Here is a 19,704-nt window from a genome sequence, read left to right on the forward strand (position 1 = left end):
TTACCCACACTGACTCTCTGAATTCTTACCACAAGCCTATGGTGCAAGCTCTATATGATCCCTACTCTACACAGAAGTCAAATCACATGGGGGGGCAAGTCACTTGCTTGAGTGATGGAGCCTGTAGTTTCTCTTTTCATTTCCTCTTTTTTGGGGGGGAGGTGTTGGGGCTTGAACCCAGGGCCTCATTCTTGCTAGGCAAGTGCTCTACCACTGAGCTATACCCCTAGTCTAAATAATTATTTTTTTAAAAGACAGTTGAGAAAGAAGAAAAAAAGACAACTAAGATCTTGTAAATATAGAGGGCTCCAGGTTCCCCAAAGGCCAAAGGTGAAAGGACGGTGAGAACTGAAGTGAGGAAGGGAAGGTGGTGCCTACTGCTTGCTCACTTGTGGCATTTGAAAGCCACAGGAAGAGGCCTCCTGCACTCAGTCAAGATGGGTCTTGATCTCAGGGTGGGAGAAATGGCTTTCAGAAACTGAGGTGCTTGACATGCTCCCCACCACTGGCCTTCTTAAGTAAACTGTCCTGCTCCAGGTAAACTAGGGACCATGGGATGGGGGTGGGGAAAAATTATGCCACTGAATGGCTCAATGTGGCCACTGCTCCCAAGAACAGCCACACTTGAACCTGGTCCACTCTGCAAGGTGCCTGGAACTAAACACTCTGTGTCTCTTATGCACCATCAAGAGATGGACTGGAAACACTGATTTAAAGAAAGCATATCCCCTTTGATCCCGACTCTACTTTCAGGAATTTTGCTTATGGCTGTTCTTGCACATGTGTACAAAGACGTCTCCCCAAGATACTCTTAAAGTATCCTCACAGTGGGAAAGACTGTAATAGCCCAGACATTCGTTAATAGAAACTAGTAGTACATTTACACAATTAATTAGGAGCAAAATCTGACCTGAACTGACATGAAACGTCAGCCTTTATCTCACTTAGTATGAATGTTCATATTTTGCTGCACACAGACTAATGCATTTGATAACAGGCACTTCTCCAGGGCCTACTGGGATGGCATCACTTTCTAAATCTAAAAAGCGACATCTATTTGGTCGTAAAGGTATCAAAGAAAGGATTACATTCTGGTACATCCACAGTGGAGTACGATGAAGCCAGAAAAAACAAGGAAGTTCACCCACATGTGCTGCTATGGGATACTCTCCAAGACATGTTGTTGAGTGTTAAAAAGTGTGTGTCACAGCTACTGTGTTAAGCCAGGGGGAGGGATAGAGGAGGCAGAACGTGTGCTCTGTATGGTTGGACAGCAAGAAATTGATTAAGTGGATGCCTCTTGGGAGGGGAGCTGAGGGGTGGTATCCTCCAAATTTTCTTTCTGATTTATTGATTTATTTGCAGTGCTAGGGACCAAACCTAGGGCTTTGTGCATGCTAGGCATGCATGTAGCTGTACCACTGAGCTACATCCCCCACACCCAATACATTCGAGTGCTGACTAGCCAGGCTGAGCAGATTTTCCCTTTGGCCTCTGAACTGGGCTCTTACAGAAGGAACAGCCAGCCAGCAGCAAGGTGCAGAGACCCAAGGGGAGTGGAGGAACATTGAGGTGACAGAGGGTTGTCCAGACAACCTCATTCCTGGAAGCACCCTCTCTCCTTTGCTGTGGTCCTGAGACACCTGTGTTCTCCTTTGCCTGAGAAAACTGAAGGGGGCCTCTTGTCTTGCTTCAAAAATCTGCTACTAACAGGAAGTGGTGTGTGTGCGTGCACAGGTGCATTGCACAAATGCAGGCTTAGTTTTCTAGGTGGGTGAGTTAAATGTCTTCTACAGTCCTTTACAAAGTGAGCTCAATGAGTGCACTGTCAAGAGCATTTTCAGAATCTCCCATCAACTGCAAAAGATAGCAGTGCATGCTCATGGGAGGCTCACAGTGGGTTAGGAAGGGGCCTGGAAGTAGCCTGTGGTCTCTTGCCTGGGACGCCACAGAGCAGGAAGGTCACAGTTCACTGAAGTCCAGCCTAGGCTGGGGAGACCTCAGGAAGGAGTGGAACTATGCTGCCTTCTCCCTGAGGGTCTCTGTTAAATGCAGGCAGGTGAGCATTTGTGGGATACTTGCTATGGGCGAAGCACCATTCAGTTGCCTTAATCCACTGCTGAGTTCAACTACCAAGCCTCCAAAGTGGGTTCTATCAAACAAGCTCCAAGGCCAAGGGGATTGGCCAAGGTTGCACTGCTAGGGTGAGCAGCAGATCAGTGGGACTCGGGGCTAGGGGCCACAGCCCTCAAGCTACACTGATTTACAAGGCTGCAGGGGCCTCTGTGGCTCTGTGCAGGACACATCCCCAGCACCACGTCCATGAGCTCCACAGTGCCCTGGTCACCAGTGTGGACACAGGTGATGGGGGTGGTTCCACTGAATGAAGAATAAAGATTCTGCCCACCTCTGTGATTTTTTAAAAGCACAATATGATAAATTTGCTTCCTAATGATTTCTGAGTAAACTACAATGACCACAATTTCAAAATCATTAATAATTCATGACCAGGGGTCATAAACACTATATAATCTCTACAGGCAGGAACCATGAATACTTGTTAGAGATGATGCTGAGAATATTTTTACCAGCTGAAGTATTTACTGACTTCAAGCCAACCATCACAGCTACATTTTTCAGAAATGACTGTAACCCTCCACATGCCAGTCCAGGTCGCCTCTTCCGGGAAGCCTTCTTCCCTACCCCCCCAGAGCTGCTTGTTTCAATAGCGCCTCTGCAGTGTTTATTATTTCCCCTCCTGATTTGCATCTATTGGTGTCTAGAAGGGTATAGAATAGGGGTCCCTGGAGCCAAGCAGGCTATGTGCTGTGTCTAGGACACACAAGGGTCATGAGTCAGGATTATACATGGGAAATACAATTGACGTCTGGGTCCCCCCTCCAGAGCCTGATTTAATTTTTAAAGACACCTGCCCATCAGGAGAGTTAAAAGTTCGCAGGTGACTCTAGCATGAGCAGTTTGTGAACACAAAGCATGAAACACAGTGTGATCGCTGTAGACAGGTGGGTGGCCTAGGGATGGCAAACTGGGGCATCTATTTAAAAGGGCCAGTCACATCAACAGTAGCTACTGCCTGTTGATGCCTCCTAGGAACAAGAACTCAGTGTTATCATTCTTCATTTCCCAAAGAAGCCAAAAGCCTGCAACTTTAATGTGAAACCAACCTCCCAATGCTCAAAAGCAGACTGCTAATTTTAAAAAATTGTACTGGGGTATGAACCAGACATAATACCTCTTTGGGTTGAATATGGCCTGGTAAGCCCACTGAAAGCAACATTCCACCCACCCTCCCTTCACTGTGTCAGCCCATGCCCACCAAGGTAAATACTGTCTCCAATCTGAGCCAGAGCAGAAACTACATTGTCACCACTAGGGAGTGAGCGGCTCAAACAATCTCACCACAGAAGGAACACAATTCACGTCCCCAGCTGCTTGTTCCAATCAGCTCTGGAAGAAAGCTTGTCTTCTCTTTGGCTTTCATGTGACATAGCTTGATCCATACCTGGCATCCTGCATAAGGCGCAGAGTGCCAGGAGGGCCAGATTTCACAGTGAGAGGGGAGTCATGCAGAAAGAAGGCTGGTAGGAAAGGCATGTTCTAGTGCAGCACAGGAGAACCTTGGCAGTGTGCTGTCCTTTTTTTCTTTTGTTTTTCTAACCAAACCAAAGCCTGTTAAGAGAATCAGCACTCCTGGGTTCAGAGGGCCTAAAACCATCTTAAATATCTTTCAGGATTAAACCTGGGTATTGAGATAAACAGCCTCACTCTTTGTTTTCTCTTACTTCAAGCACTTTTTAGAAGAGGAATGATCTGAAATGCTTTCAGGCAATTGGCACAATGGGAGTAGCTGGGGAAAGCAATTAGGGGAGTCTTGTTGCCAAGGAGAAGGGGGGGAGGGAGGAAGAGAGGAAAGAAAGGAGGGAGGAAGATAGAGACAAATTTCAACTCACTCCCACTACCTTGCTCATGGTCTTCAGCTAATTTCTTAACCTGGAGAAATGGGTAGCTGTTATTCTGCAACCTTAGCCCTGGGTTGGGTTGAAACTATTCATTCCTGGTTTGGGCACTGGTCTCTACCTTTGGCACTTGCAGGCCTGGGCTCATTTTTTTCCATTCCCTCTGCCTCAAGGACTTTATGGGTAGACAGCCCATCCTTGTTTCTAGTAAAGTCCCCATCAGAAGGGAGTGGGGAACCCACCATTTAGATCTCCTCAACAGCATCCAAGTCCCTGAAGTGCTATCTCCATCCTCATGGATGTAGACAGGAAGAAGACACACACTGGCTGCTCTGGATCAGTCAAGAAAGGACAGCAGGAGAAGGTGAGAGTCACAGGAGAACACCAAGGCCTTGTGCAGCCCAGCCCCAATACCTCCTCCACTGGTGGAGAGCCATGTGGAGGAAAGCAAGCCAAGAGATGGAAAAGCAAGCCAAGAGATGGAAAAGAAAAGAGCAGGTCTTGTGGCCATCTTGGAGGCCTTGGACCCAGCCAGGCCTGGGAAATGCCTTTTTGTCACTGGAACGATGTCATTTTGCAATCTACAGCATCAGTATGTAAATGCTGATGTGTTTCAGGATTGCTGGGCACTTGTGACAAGCCACAAGCCTTCACTCTCCTGCACCACCCCTCCACTAAATAAGACTCCAGTTTAAACTCCCACAAGCATTGGACTTGATCAAAGGGCCTCGTGGTAACTTAGGGTCTTTGCTACCACTTTCTACCTGGCCTGATCTTGGATAAAAGATCTTGGATCTTGAGATATCCCTTATTCATTACTCTCTGACTTTGACTCTGTTTTTTTCCTTGGCCTGGGAAACACTCATCACTCAAGGGATGGTTTCACATTGCCTTTTCCACAAAGCCCCTCCATCCCTTCTTTTGTTTCTTTCTTTTCTTTCTTTTTTTGAGGCGGGGTTTAACATGTAGCCCAGGCTGGCCTGGAACTCTTGATCCTCCTGCCTTGGCTTTCCCAGGGCTAGAATTACAGGCGTGAAGCACCACACCCAGCTTGCAAAGCTTTTATTGATACTATTAGCAGAGTTAGTTGATGTTTTCTGCATTTCAAGCCCACTTTCTGTGTCCTTCCGTGATGGCACCTCTCATGGTACACTAATGACTCTGTTGCACCTCTCTCCTAACCATGCACACCACAAATGAGGCTCCCCCTCTCTCTTAACCATACACATGGCAACTGAGGCCCCTCAGTTCCCCTGATGCAGGTGGGCTCAGTGGGATAGGTTTAAAGAATGGTCACAATATTTTGTAATTCTTCCCTCCCATCCAGAGTGAGGCCTGTGCAAACAGTGGTAGTGCCTGTCTTATTTTTCCCCATCCCTTAAATCTGGGTGGACCTTATTATGACTTGCTTTGAAGCCCCCGGCCCAAAGCTGAGCTTGACAATTGCCCTTTCACTTGAGGCAGAAGTGATGATGTGCCAGATCTGAGCCCAGAACTCATGAGATCCCTCTCCTACTCATGGAGCCAGAAAGCATGGCATGGGCAAACCTGGCTAACCTGCTGGAGGATGACAGAACACATGGAGGAGAACCAAGACACTCTGACTGACATTGGCTAGCCCCAGGTGTCAGCAGTCAGTTGCAGAGGCCTGGCCTCATCGGCAGAACCCCAAGGAAGACTAAATTGCTGACCACAGAATGAGGGACTAAATGTAGGGCTGTTGGGGTGATTTGTTACACAGAGCTAATTGATGGACTCAGTGGGAGACTGTTATTACAAGTGACACTGCGTTGGCAGAGAGAAAAGAGAAGGAGGTCCCAGAACACCTATTCACCACTCTGAGCCCCCAAGTCCTTTCAAACAGTGATGCCTCCCCCATGACCCCTGGGATGGTTACCTCTTTTTTCTCCCGTGAGCAGGACCGGCTTCTCTCTGCCTTTCCCACAGTCTGACCTGTAGCATTTCAAAAGCAGAAGAAAAGATTAAGGCTATTTGGGAGCAGCTAGTTTATCACCGCAAAAGCTTTTTATTTGCAAACTGAATAGACAGGACCAATCATAATCAAATGATTTTAAGAAAATGTAGCCTATTATTATAATGGGAAAATGGCACACTTTTGAAATAGACCAACGGCAAAGAGAATGGTAATTCATACACTCGTGGTATTTGACTATAATGAACACAGAGCTCTAGCCTTTAATCTGGAACATTATCTGCACTCTGAAAGGGCCGACTGACTGTAGTTTTCCCAGTCGAATTACATTTCTATTAAATTGTTTGGAATTATATAAAATGCCTTCCACAAAAATACCTTCCGCTGTGCGTATACACATGGGGAACTTTGATGGGCACGTACCAATGTGCTCGCTGTACCAAACCCCCAAACTCCCAGCACAGGTGATGGCACAGATGTGAATAGCAGTAATCACCCACATCCAACCCAATGGGCAATTTCAGAGAGAGCTGTTGCTTTTCTTGGAAAACCTGAAGACTAGAATTGGGAGGTAGGCATAAATTCAGCGGAGAGACATCGTCATGCTTAAAGATGCCACTCCGAAGCAGTTTTCTAAACTTTTATGGACGTGTCCACCAAAATGATTCCTTGCTGGAAGATGAACGGATTGCTTTGTTTTATAATACAAATTGGAAGTCATGCTGCATGTTGTCACTGTCTCCTAAGCTGCCCAGACATTTGTGACAATGCCACAACCACGTGTCCCATTAGGTAAGGGCCTAATGGCAGCTTAGTGAGAGGTAGGTGATCGAGACCAAGTCTCACAGGAAAGATGTTTGTCTTTGGATGTGGTCACTTCCTGTGGGTCTACACATGCATGAAGGACAGGGGTGTCACAACTGGTGATAAAGACCAAAGGGAGATGCTCTTTCCAAGAAAGTGTAAACAAAGGAAGAGCAGAGGCCCAAGGATGAACTTCTGGCAATGGCCAAACTCTTGAGCCAATACAAAAAAGGATTCAGGTAAAAGGGCAGCAGGAGCATTTGTAGGTGAGTACAGGTATGCAGTAGGATGGTAAGGCAGCCATCTTTTAGCTTATGTACTGTTACAGTTTGGATCTTGAATGTTCCACAAAGGCCCACCTGGCCACTGGCCTTTGGTAATATCATGAGGTGGAAGAACCTTTAGGAGATAGGGCCTTGCTGGGGGAAATGAAGTCACCTTGGGAACCATGCCCTTCTTCTTCTCTCTTTGCTTCCTGGCCACCATGAGGTGAGTAGCCTCACTCCTACCACGATGTGTTGTCTTTCAACAGGCCCAGAAGCAATGCGCCAGCTGACCATGGAGTGAACCCTCCAAAACTGTGAGCCAAAACAAAATCTTTTCTCTTTTTAAGTTGATTATCAGGAATGTGGTACAGTAATGAAAAGCTGACAAGACATCTCTCTGTTCAAAATAACCCCCAAACAACTTCTTCTCTGCTCCTCTCCTTCCTGTTCACAGGACGAGGACCAGGGAAGCCATGACTGTCAGTGACTCAGATCTCAGCATGCTCAACTGTGGATGGATCCCCTGGCCCAGCCCCACCAAATCAGGACCACAGCCCCAGGAATTTGGACTTGGAGAGGAAAGAGGGCAGGGCAGGGCAAATCCTGTTTGTGTGAGCCATGATGCTGTAAGTAGCCATGGGTCACCTACCCTGGGGCAGACTCACAAAGATGCCAGGATGCCAGGACAGAGGAAACTGATCTGAAATTGACTTAAGGTGCTCCAGACACCCACTTACAACTGATTTTTTGCATCTCTCTGGGAGTGTGTGTATGTGTGTGTGTGTGTGTGTGTGTGTGTGTTTCTTTTCCACCTTAAGACAAAGAATCCAAGACTTAGAGATGAAAAAGAGCCCAAGATAATAAGCTACTGTGATGTGAAGTGTAGATAGTGGGAAACTGGTGGTGCATCTCAGAGGTGGAACACTTGCCTAGCATGCACAGGTCCAGGGTTCCAACCCCAGTACAGGAAGAAAAAAAATAAAGATAGTGGAGATGGGGGCATATGGGAACTGTGTACATTCTGCTTAGTTTTGCTGTGAACCTAAACCTGCCCTAAAAAATAAAGGTTATTAATTTAACCACACTCACAAATCAAACTAACTAACAAGCTCCCAGGGTCCATTGGTAGTTGGACCAATTTGAAGGTGGTCTCAGGAACCCCGAGACTCTGAGGCAGGAGTTGAGGGAACAGCTCCCAGCTGTTAGCCTGAGGAGGCCAAGTGGGCCCTGAGGCTGGGCAGAGTTCGCCCACACAATGCAGAGCTAAGGAGAGTCTGAGTGAGAAGGGACTGAGTGCTGGAGGCCAGTATTGTTGACCACAGAAGGAGCGTCACTAGGGGGTGAGAGGCTAGCAGGGCCTGGCCGAACTCCGAGCATAGGAAGGAGAGGAGGAAAGCAGAACCCATCCAGGGGCCAACAAGGCGGCACCAGTCTGGCAAGGCCCTTCCTTTGCTGGTCACACTGCCTCCTGGGGATCCAGTCCTGGGGGACAGCAGGGCAGCAATGGGACTCTGAATGAGTCACAGGATCTCTCTGGGCCATAGTTGCCTTCTGTTTTTTTGTTGTTTTGCTGTTGTTGTTATTTGTTTTAAATGAGTTAGTCCAAATCATCTCTGGTTGCTTTTTATCTCCTAAAATTCCATCATACCAATAAAGCACAGTAAAATAAAACATCAAGGTGGCCCATAAAAGCAAAATATTAATATACAGAACACAGAGCTCAGCTACTGAGATTTGAAAGCAAATCTCTCTACTGGAGTTAATTAGAAGCGTCTTTATTCATTAAATTGGAAAATAATTTGCTTATTTTCCAAGGAAGATAATTCGCTCTAATTACGAGCATTTGTTATCTAACCTTTCTAGAAGATGGCCTGGGCTGGTCCTCAAATCCCGAAGCATCTTTCCCACAGGTAGCTCCTGCATGTGGAGACGGCTGCTTCTTGCCAAGGGCAGAAGGGCTGTACCCAGATTCCACTGCACCTGGCTACTACACTTGGCCTCTCTGGGTCTCTTCCTCCCATATCTCATTTATTCTCACAAGAAGTCAGGGAGGGAAGTGGAAGGTGGTATTAATATCAATACATGTTGCTTGCAGAATTAGAGGGGTGCTCTCTACATTTTGCAAGGTGACCTGCCTGCATCAGCTAGGAAGCCATAAATAAGGCTGAACGTAAATGCTACATGTGTACTGCACTTCGGATGTGTGTCTGGGGAAACAAAAAGAGAAGCACATGCATTGAATTTTTGTAAATATAATACTATTCTTCCATTTGTGACTTCAGAAAGGTTTTATCTGTACTTAGATTTATTTTCTCTGGTTAGAAGTATCTGATGCTTCCATTTTACTTTGCTCTAGAAGTAGATAATATTCATTGCCATTTGGAGGGGAGTCACATCTTCCTTGATGTTAGTTACTGAAATCATCAAGCAAGGGAAAGTCAATGTCAAAATTACCCTTGAGAAAGAGACGTATACCAGCCATAAAGTATAGCATGGGACACAGATTTTTCTATCAATTGCTGTAGACTAATATTCAAAGGTAAATTTGGTTCATATGGAAATGTATGGTTCAAGATAAAAACACATACACAAACTACATAGTTTTATGGTATTCCTAATTAAACAGCTCATACTGCAAGTACTGTATAGTGTGACTGGTCCTCTCACTTCCAGCCAAAGACTCCATCTTGCAGCAAGCCACTATGTGGTTTTCTCTGTGCCAGACTATAGCACAAGCTTCCTTCCTACAGTGGGACTGTGTTGGTCTATGTCAGTGAGACTGAGGAAATCAAGGATGCAGTGTGCATAGACGTGTGTCTTTCCCAGAGTCTGAGTTTCCTGTTTGAGCCTGCAGTTTCTTCTGTTTTCGACCATAGGTAGTGCTCTAGTCCAGATTTCTGCCATGGCTTGGAGCCAGATAAGAGAAGTTTGGTATGGTGGTGGTGGTAGTGGGTGTGGGGGAGAGGGTTGGCCACTTCTAGGGATTGGGAGAGTCTGGGTAGAGTAATAGCTCCTCGGATACAGACCAGGCCAGGTAAATACTGTCTTCCACAGTTGTCCACTACTCTCTAAGTCACCCCTATTTTTGCCCATTCAAGCTGGACTTGAGTCATTCTTTGGGCTGTTGATGCTGTCCCAGCTTGGAGGAGCACAATTCTTTATGCCTCCTGAAAAAATTACACTACCTACTCCACTTTCCCTTTGTCAGGTGGGAGGAGAGGTAAGGGTATAGGCCAGATTTGGCTCACAGGCTGTAGGTTTGGTAACTCTTATTTATTTTTATTTAATCATATTTTTGGTATTAAAGATTAGATAATTCTTGCTTTAGATGGACAGTAGTATTCTCATTGATGTAAACCAATGAAGAAATGAGAAATAAACAAACCAAGGGTGAGCAGTTGAAATGCTTACTCATGGTCCCAAAATATGGTTTGTGAGTGTTAGGGCTCAGTGTGCACTTAAGTGCCACCATCACCATCACTATCATTATCACCATTAGCATTTCCGTGGAGTCCCCCTTTGGTCAGGGTTGAGTACGTGCCAGACACGGGGCTCCAGGCTAAGTATACCCATGGACTCGCTTCCTCTTCACCTAGGAGGTACCAATATTATCTGACATGTCGGACAAGGGCACTGAGGCCAGGCAGCTGGGAAACCGGCCCAGTATCACACAGATAGTGAGCAGAGATAGACACTCGGATTTGACTGTGGCCAGTGTGGCTCCAGAGGCTGCTCTCCTAACCACGAGGCATCCCTGTCCCTCAGCCAGGTGGTGAAAGCTGGGCGGGAGAACAGAACTAGCACAGGAACGTGCAGGGGGAGAGTCCAGAGGTAGGGAACTCCTTCCACTAAGCAGCTTTTAATATGCTTTGGGCTCCCAGAGCAATTAATAAGGAGATAGAAGCAAATGGTCCCCCAGTGAAGACAGAGCTCCCTCCTAGCAGATGGCTTACATAGAATATGGGAGGGGCATAAAGTGCCACAAGTGGAGAGGCAGGCTTGGCCTGAGCCACTGGGGCTTTGGAGAGTAAAGGTGAACTGGCAGAAATCCCATAGGCAGAGACAGCCAAGGAGTGTTGAACAAGGGACTTGCTTGTCTCCCGGTGGGGCAGAACTCCGTGGCAACTTATTTCTTACTGTTTAAAAACCAGGATTCCTGTTGTACTTGTTCTTTTGTATGTATGCAATTTAATTTCCATGAAGAACATCCCACTCAGACCCACTTTATCTCACCTATCAGAATGGCCACCATCCAGAGGTTGATAGTCCCTCTATGCTCTTGGCAAGAGCTGGGGACAGCAGTGCTGGGCCGAGCACAAAATGGTTCTCCTTCAGACAGCATGTTGGCAACCTTCTCCAAAGCACAAATCTGTTTCCCTTTTGAGCTGCCAAGGTCACTACTAGGAATCAATCTGCTGGGAAGAAACACCTCCACAAACAGGAAGCTAACACAGGCACAATGGATCACAACATCACGGTCTGCGAGAGCAGGTATGGCTGCTGGACAGGACCCACAAGTCCATCAGTGGGAACCACCGCGGACACATGGCGAACCCCAAGATAGAAAGGAGCTCTGCCAAGCTGGAAGAGAGAATGAGCAAGCCAGTGCCTCACATGCTACTCCTTATAGATCCAGACCAGATAGATGGCCATGGTTAAGGAGAAAAACAAAAGGAAATCAAGGGGCAGAAAGTATATGGGTACATGATATTTTCCGTAAGGAAGTGAGAAAACAGGAATTTATACTCATATGGGTTCTGTTTATATACAGAGTCACCCAGAGAGCATGGGTGACACCTCTCCCTCTCTCTCTCCATATATATACACATACATATGTATGAACATCTTTATTTTGTTTTTATTTTTAAATGACTTATTTGGATCTATTTCCTATTAAAAAACAAAATTAATATATTAAGAGTTCAAAGGCTGACTTAAATTTCTAAAAAACATGAGAAGTACTGTAGACTGTCCCATCTGAGGCTGTCCAATCTGGGCTGAGGCCACCCAGAGTGGGCAGGGAGTCTGTCAAAGAGAGCTGGAGTGGCCTCTGTGACCTGCAGAGCCTGGAGCTTGCTGGAAAGAGAACATAGGTTTCAGGACAAACTGCCTTCTTTTAAAGAGATCAATCTGTAATGCATGAGAGATAAGAATGAAAAGAGGACGAAATACAGTTTCTGGAAACTGAAGAACAGTTTCTTAGCCAAGCCAGTAGCCTGTAGGTGCCTTGCTCATTCACTTGAGGGCAAAGGGTTTAGGAAGTGCCTAGAACAGATAAGAGAGGAAAAGGGCAAGAAGAAAGATTAAAAAAAAAAAAAAAAAAAGCAGCAGAACCTGCCTGACGCTGTTGGAGATGTGGTGCTGTGGGGGTGTGGTTTCTCTACTGCTGACCCAGCACCTACCACTGGCAGGTTCTTACCCTGGTGATGGCTCTTGGGATTTTCCACCTTCAGCCACAATGCTGTTGGCTCAGAGGTAAAGCAACTTGCCCAAGGTCACACAGCAAGGAAGGGAAGCACTTGGGTTAGAATCTAGTTAGCCTGGTTAATATTCTGGTATTCAGGATGCCATTACTCTGGCTGCCTGGCTGCCTGCCTGTGCACCCTGTTTCAGGCCCAGGAATAGGAGCACCCCCAGATCCAATGTCATTTCTAAACAAACCTCTGCACCTTCGGCCTCAGAACTGTCCCTTGGGCTTCTACTTAAGGAACAGCTGCCCTGCTTAAGGGGCAACTGCCATGCTATGTGCCAGCTGCTGCTTCCTGGGAAGGTAGGACCTGTCTTGCTGGTTTTGATTTTTTCAGAAAAGCTACAAATCCAGTCTTATGAGAAAATTTCTCATTTTAAAATTTTTTAAAAATTTAAGCAACAAAACAGCCCTCTAATTTCCAACCTAATACGTTATTAGTCAGAAGACTAGAAAAGCTCTGGCTCTCCTCATTATATTAGGTCTTCCGTATCCACAGGCCAACCAACTGCAGACGGGACATATTTGGGAAAAGAATTGTGCTGTACTGGACATGCACACTTTCCCTTGTGCAGCACTCTTCACATAGCATTTCCATTATATTATCCATTCAAGTGGTGCAGATGACGCAAAGTATACAGAAAGGGCATTCAGGTTCTATTCAAATGCTGTGCCATTTTATATAAGGAACTTGCATGTCCTTGGACTTTGGTTCCTGCAGGGTGCTGGAGCCAACCTCCTGCTGATGCCAAGGGGCAACTGAAGCCATGGACCCCCTTCCAGGGGAATTCTTTAAGGACCTCCCAACAAAATCACAGAACCCCCTAGACGAGAGCAGGGAAGTTCCTAGGTAGATGCTGGCACACGCTTCTGTCCCAAGGTGTGCCTCCAGTCCTGAAACAATATCCCTGTCACTCTTCCTTTGCATTTTCTGTGTAAATCGAATTCCCAGGGCCCAGTTTACTGCCAAATTACCTGAGATAAACAAGTCATGCTAAGATCCCCTCTTCCTTTCCAAACCCAAACAGTAGCTGACAACTAGAAATGGTTATTTATAACCAGCACACGGTTCTTCCACTTGCTTGGTTTAGAAATGCTTAGCCAGGTATTCCTGGGGACAAGGCTAAGAGTGGCTGAGAAGACAGGCGCTGACACAGCCTGAATGCCTTGGCCACTCAGTACTTGTGTGGAAGTCCTTTTGGTTCCACCCCCCCTTAGGTCTGCCATCAGGGGTGGGGAGGTTCATCAGAGCACTCAGTACAGCAGGCACTGGGCGGTTATCAGCACCCACCCTCAAATCTGGCTATGTGGGGAGATTGGTGAGCTCCACTGAACTCCAGCTCCCCCAAATACATCTTGACTCTGTCCCTTCCTCTCCATCAGCCTTCTATCAGGCCTGCCTTTCTTTCTGGACTTTTTCAACAGCTACCTTGTCTGTCTCCCAGCTTCCATTGTTGCCTGCCTGGATTTTCCCATAGCAGCCAAATAGGAGCTCAGTGGTAGGATACTTGCCTAGAATGTGCAACACCCCAGCTTCCATCTCCAGCACTGCAAACAAACAAACAAAAACCCCAGGGGCCAAATGAAAATAAAGACCATATCAAACTGGGCATGGCATGCATTTGTAATCCCAGTATTTGGGAGGCTGAGAGTTCAAGGCCAGCCTAGGCTACACAGTAAGAGCCTGTAAAAAAAACAAAACAAAAAAACAAAATCCTCAAAGACAACGTCACAAAATCCAAACCCTGGCCCTAGCTGACCAGGCTCTGCCAGACGTAGCCTCTGTGACGTCTGGGATCCACTCCCAGGTGCATACGCCTGCCATTTTACCCATTTTCTTCAGTTCCTGGGACTCAAGACTCCTCTTTGCCCCAGGGCTGTGATCCTCTCCTAGACATTCCTCCCTTGGGTCTCCTCCTGTCAATCGCTCTCAGCTTAAAGGGACCCTCCTCCTCCCAGGGAACTGGCTCCCAGGCCCCTGCTTTAATCTTCTGTAGAGCACTGACCTGACCCTTTTCTTATTAATTTGTTTCTGGACTGTCTCTCTCGCCAAGGCTCCTCTATGGCTTTATTATCACTGGATTCTCCACACCTGGAATGGCGCCTGGACTGGAGCGGGCACAAATAGACATTTCTGGAATCTCTGAATGAGTAAATGGCCGAATTTCTGAATGGACAAAGCCGGCAGGGACAGGAGGCAGTAAAGACTTCATCTCTTCTCCAGGCCCTTTCTCCTGCTCTTTCAGGGATGGTGAAACAAAATACGACATAGTAAGTTTGATACTCCATTGGAGATAATTGGAAAATATTGATTTCTTTCCATGTGAAATGGTAAAGATAAGTAAATGCCACACTTCTGTAATCTAATCAGTGGCCTATGTGACAACACGATTTCCAGGCGGAAATGGATTTGGTCTATCTGTGCATCCATCACACCAGTTCCTAGACCCACTCCCACTCTGCCCCGCCCATTCCTGTCACCAGGCCAACTTGCCACACAACACAAGGGAGGACTTCGCATCAGTGAAAATGCACGTGTATCCAAAAAGGTGCATCCCCAAACTGACCTGCTAAGCTGCCTTGAAAAACATGGGCACTAGTGCCTGAGATCCTTCAGAATCCTGAGGAAAAAGATGTGTAGCTGGGTACAGTGATAGCTCCTATAATCCCAGCACACAGGAGACAGAGGCAGAAGGATAGAGAGTTTGAGCTGGCTTGGGCCACAGAGCAAGACCCTATCCTAAAAAGAGATGTGTTACTTCCTCAGAGAGCTTTTTTTTCCAGAAAGCTAATTTTTTTAACTGAGTGCCTACTAAATGCTGGACATTCTTCTAAAGGCTTCAGGGAGATGAATTCACTTGATTCTCAGAGCAGCTCAGCAGATAGGTCCTACTACTAACCTTTATGCTGTCAGGTAGAGGACCTGACTCCCTGAGCTCATGCAGCTAATTAGAAGTCAAAATTGGAAGGCCGGGTGTGCTGGTACACTCTTGTAATCCCAGCTACGTGGGAGGCAGAGGCAGGAGGATCTTGAATTGGAAGCCAGATTGGGCAAAGTTATTGAAACCCTGTCTCCAAAACAAAACATAAACACAGGGCTAGAGGTGTAGCTCAACTGGTATAGCACTTGCCTAGCATGAGACAGCCTTGGGATCCATCCCCACACAAAAGTCAGAATTTGAACTCCCTTGGTCCAGCTCCACAAGGTCTGCCCCACTTCCGCTCCTGTGCTGAATCAGGAAGTGGAGAGGCGAGTGACAATGTAAGACAGGGAAGAGAGGTCAAGTCCCAGTCCTGGTTTTCACAGCTTCCCTTCCTCTCAAAGGGCACAAAAGCCAGAGCCTCACACTATGCAGGCTCAGGAAAGAGAGGTCTGGAGGGGGCACTGCCCACAGTGCAGGCACTTGGCTCCCTGCACATGATAAATGACAGTGATCAGGCTGGCTCCAGAATCATCGGCTGGCTGATGTCGAGTCTCTGCAGTCTTCCAAAGATGTTTTCTCAGCCAATAGTTAAAGCTTGGGAGATTCCTTATTTTTAAAATCCTGAGTTCTGAATTCTTGTGAATAGAAAGATCTAGCAAAGAGGTTCAATGCTCCTGCCTGGTTACGCTGGTCAGAGCTGAGGGCAGCAACCTACCAGAAGGCCTGGCACCCTCCCATCCCCACCCCCACCTCTCCTGGTTGTTGCCCTGCCACTGAGATCAAACCAAAAATGCCATTTACCAGCAGGAGTGGGGAGTTTTTCACTACAGCAAAGAAGAAAGTGAAGGTCTGTGTGTCTAGCGCAAGTCGCAGCTAGCATGTCATGTGCTATATGCCAAGCATCTGTGAGTGCATCTAGTCCTCAGCCCTGAGAGTACATACAAGTTCTGTCACAGTTTTGTTTGCCGTAGTTTTTGAAACAGGGTCTCATTTGTAGCCCGAGCTGGCCTTGAACTCTCAATCTTCCTGCCACAGCCTCCAGAGTGCAGGAATTACAGGTGTGTGTCACCACTCTCAGCTATTTCTGTTTTGTAGATGAAGAATGATACACACTTCAAGAAAATTAGTAGACCACAGATTTCTTTCTTTTTTTTTTTTTTTTTGGTACTGGGGCTTGAACTCAGGGCCCACACCTTCAGCCATGCCACTAGCCCTTTTATGTAAAGGGTTTTTTCGAGATAGGGTCTCGTGGAACTAATTGCCTGGGCTGGCTTTGAACTTCGATTCTCCTGATCTCTGCCTCCTGAGTAGGATTACAGGCGTGAGCCACTGGCACCTGGTGACCACAGATTTCTTTATGAAACTAAAGATTATTTCAGAGTATGCAAAGTATACTTGTGTGTTGAAAGGAATCAACGTGACCAGCATAATGAAATAACATTGGCCCCAGCTGTCGTTTCTATCACCTGGCCCTGTAGGCATCTAGATTTGTGACCCCTGCACGGGATCCTCAGGGTGCTGTGATACTTGGCTCCTGGCCTAGATCTGTCAAGTGCCTCCCAGCTCTAACCTTCTGTGTGATTTTAGATGTATGTAAATAGGTTGGGACTCTGTTTTCTTTGGTGAAAAAAACACACAAGGCACACACTGCACTACAAAGTTCTCTTAGAATCTGAAACAGTATGGGGGTCCCTGTACTGCTCCACCTTCCTGCTGCTGCTGCTTTGGGCATTACTCTGCTATTCCCAACAGGCATGTTAAGTCTGAAAATCCATCAGCTAAGGGTGGAGACAGCAGAGGCTCCACAGCAAGGCAAGGACAGAGAACAAGTCTGACTTCAAAGGGATGGAAGGTTGGGGAGAACAGGAATGCTAGTCAAAAAGTGGGGCACAGGCTGTGGGTGATAGGAAAGGGATCTCAGCCAGGTACAGTATCAGGTCTGGACTGACCACTGGAGAGAAAGGAAGCAGCCAAGGGCTCTGGAAGCTTGGCTCAGAGGCTTGGCTGTGAGCACCTTTTCTGTCTGCTTTCTGGAGACTGACCAGCAATTCACCAGGGGACAAAATGGCTAATCTCTTTCCTGGCTACAAGGTCAATCCAGCAAATATTCATGTGCCAGGCCTTGGGCATACCAACAATCAAAAGTGTGTTTCTACCTTCACAGAGGGAGAAAGGCACAGAGCCCATCACCTGTGCTGCAGCACAATGCACAGCTCCTGCCTTGCAGGGAGGTAATTCTGCAAGTGGGACTTCACTGCAGTTTATGGGGGAAGTGATACAAAAGGAACTGGCTGGCAGGGACCACAGCATGGGCAAGACAGGGAGGCGGGAAGGACTACAGCCTGCCCATGGGATGGCCAGCTGGCTTGGGCAGGGCTGAAATCTCAGGTACTTATGGGGGAGGTGGAGATACTCAACGCCAGACACGAGCACCTGGTGATGCACCACCTTGTTGATGTCCAAGGTCAAGGGGTAGGGGGGACATACGTGAGGCACTGTTCAAAACACCATGGAATCACGGAGTCAGACTTTCTCACTCTTCTGTAGAGTGCTCAGGAAACAGTGTCAAGCCCCTCCTCCCAACCAAAAGCACTCCTCCTCTTGGAACCTCTCTTCCTTGGAAACAGAGACAGTGACAGGCAGCCCCTGAGGCCCAGTCATGAACGAGCTCCACAGTGAAGTGCATGCCTTGCTGGATGTCAAGCCCTGTGAACCAGCTCCTCTTCCACGACCCCATAGGTAGGCCTGGCCCACAGGTTCATATTCCAGCCATGAAACCTGGCCACCTGCTGGCAGGGACAGGGCTAAGATGTGCCCTTGATGGCATACTGCAGAGTGGAGACTTTGCCTGGCTCTGCTGCCTCCTAGCTGTGCGGTGTAAAATGAGCTCCATTGCAGTGTCATATGGAGCTGTCACAGGAATTAAATTGGATCCTTTATGGCAGCAGGTGGCAAAGTGACTCCGTAAAGGGCCAGATCGTATTTTTGGCTTTGTAGGCCACTTGGTCTTTGCCAAAACAAACCACCACTGCAGCATGAAAGCAGCCATACACTATGTGGATGTGAATGGGCATAGTTGTGTTCCAATAAAACTTTATTTACTAAGCAGGCAGTGGGCCAGAGTACTTTGGGGAAGATCTTTAAAATACTATCTTTTAGGGACTCCCATGTTGGATGGTAGCTATCTGCTTGTCTGCTTTACTCATCAGACTATGAAGTTTTTCCATGCAGAGAACAGCTTCCTGCTTTTTCAGCTCGTATAGTGTGGTATTTAGCAAATGCAGTCTACAGGGATTTTCAGAAATGTCCACAGAGTCCACCTGAGCAGCCTCCCTCCATGTGTTATCTGCCTGAGTTCTGGGCATTTGAATTGGAAAAGACATGGCCCCTCTAGAGGGCTTCTAGACTTTCCTGATATTTTCAAGAATATACCACAATCAGGTATTAAAACTGAGACATTATGGGCCAAATAAACATGTCTGTGGGGTTTTTATTTTGCAATTTATGATGTAAAGAACTCATCTTCTTTTGTATTTTCTGCTACATTCCTTTTTAAGATTAATTTTTAAACTTTTTTTAAAAGTCAACTTTATGGAGAAGTATTTTTGGGGGGATTGGTTTGCTGGAGATGGAACCTAGAGTCTTGCGCATGCTGGGGAAGCACTCTACCACTGAGCAGCATTTCCAGTCCCCCACAAAAGTTGTGAAAATACTACAATGAATTCCCATTTGACCTTCACCTGGATTCGATTTTGCTTATTCTGTTATCTCTGATTCACGAGGACAGAACACCATGAAATGTTACTGGATCACTGAATAAAAGCCATAAAGAAAAATAAGCAAAATACAGTGTGCCAAGTTCCTGTAAGCTCAAGCACCAGGGTGGAATGGATACGAAAAGAAAAGAAATGAGCCAGATGGAAGGAAGCAGAGGAGAACCAAGTGGGCAAAGAGACTATATGGTGCCGACATTTATTTTGCCTGCTGAATGCTTAGTTTATGTTAAGTAGTAAGAGAAGCAGGAAAAATCACTGGGAACCCAGGTAAACACACAAGGCCAGATGTGCTGACAGCAGGCTGTCAGCAAAGCCTCACTACTTCCGCCATCACCTGTTTCGCCATGTGGCGTTATTTGGACAAGCTAGGCTAAATTTCAACTTGGCATTATTAATTCCTTGAGAAGGTTTGCTAAGCAAATGAACAGGATAAATGGGAAATGTGAACTATTTGCTCTGGGGGTAGCAAAAGCAAATGAACAACGTTAAAATCCTTTCTAATTATGTCAACGTCCGGAGCTTTCGTCTAACGATTCTGTCTCCCAAAGTGGGGAGAA

General features: G+C 46.7%; 1 protein-coding gene and 1 long non-coding RNA gene across 8 annotated transcripts in view; one reads left to right on the forward strand and one right to left on the reverse strand.

The window, feature by feature from the left end:
• Katnip (katanin interacting protein) overlaps positions 1-19,704 on the reverse strand; it is a 160,821-nt gene that overhangs the window by 136,954 nt on the left and 4,163 nt on the right. For 3 of the 7 annotated variants that reach the window (XM_020181975.2, XM_074059832.1, XM_074059829.1), the window contains exon 2: positions 5,875-5,930. The exons of 1 other annotated variant lie outside the window; for it this stretch is intronic. In XM_020181975.2, the coding sequence (XP_020037564.2) occupies positions 5,875-5,930 (56 nt within the window). Of the gene's footprint in view, positions 1-5,874; positions 5,931-11,213; positions 14,009-19,704 lie in introns of those variants that run through there. 3 more of the 7 variants (XM_074059828.1, XM_074059827.1, XM_074059834.1) reach the window with 2 other exon arrangements.
• Positions 417-8,553, forward strand: LOC141418587 (uncharacterized). The gene is made up of 3 exons (XR_012443223.1): positions 417-537; positions 7,247-7,294; positions 7,435-8,553. It is a non-coding gene; the product is annotated as an uncharacterized lncRNA (long non-coding RNA).

This window comes from Castor canadensis, chromosome 17, assembly GCF_047511655.1.
Source record: "Castor canadensis chromosome 17, mCasCan1.hap1v2, whole genome shotgun sequence".
Taxonomy (NCBI): Eukaryota; Metazoa; Chordata; class Mammalia; order Rodentia; family Castoridae; genus Castor; species Castor canadensis.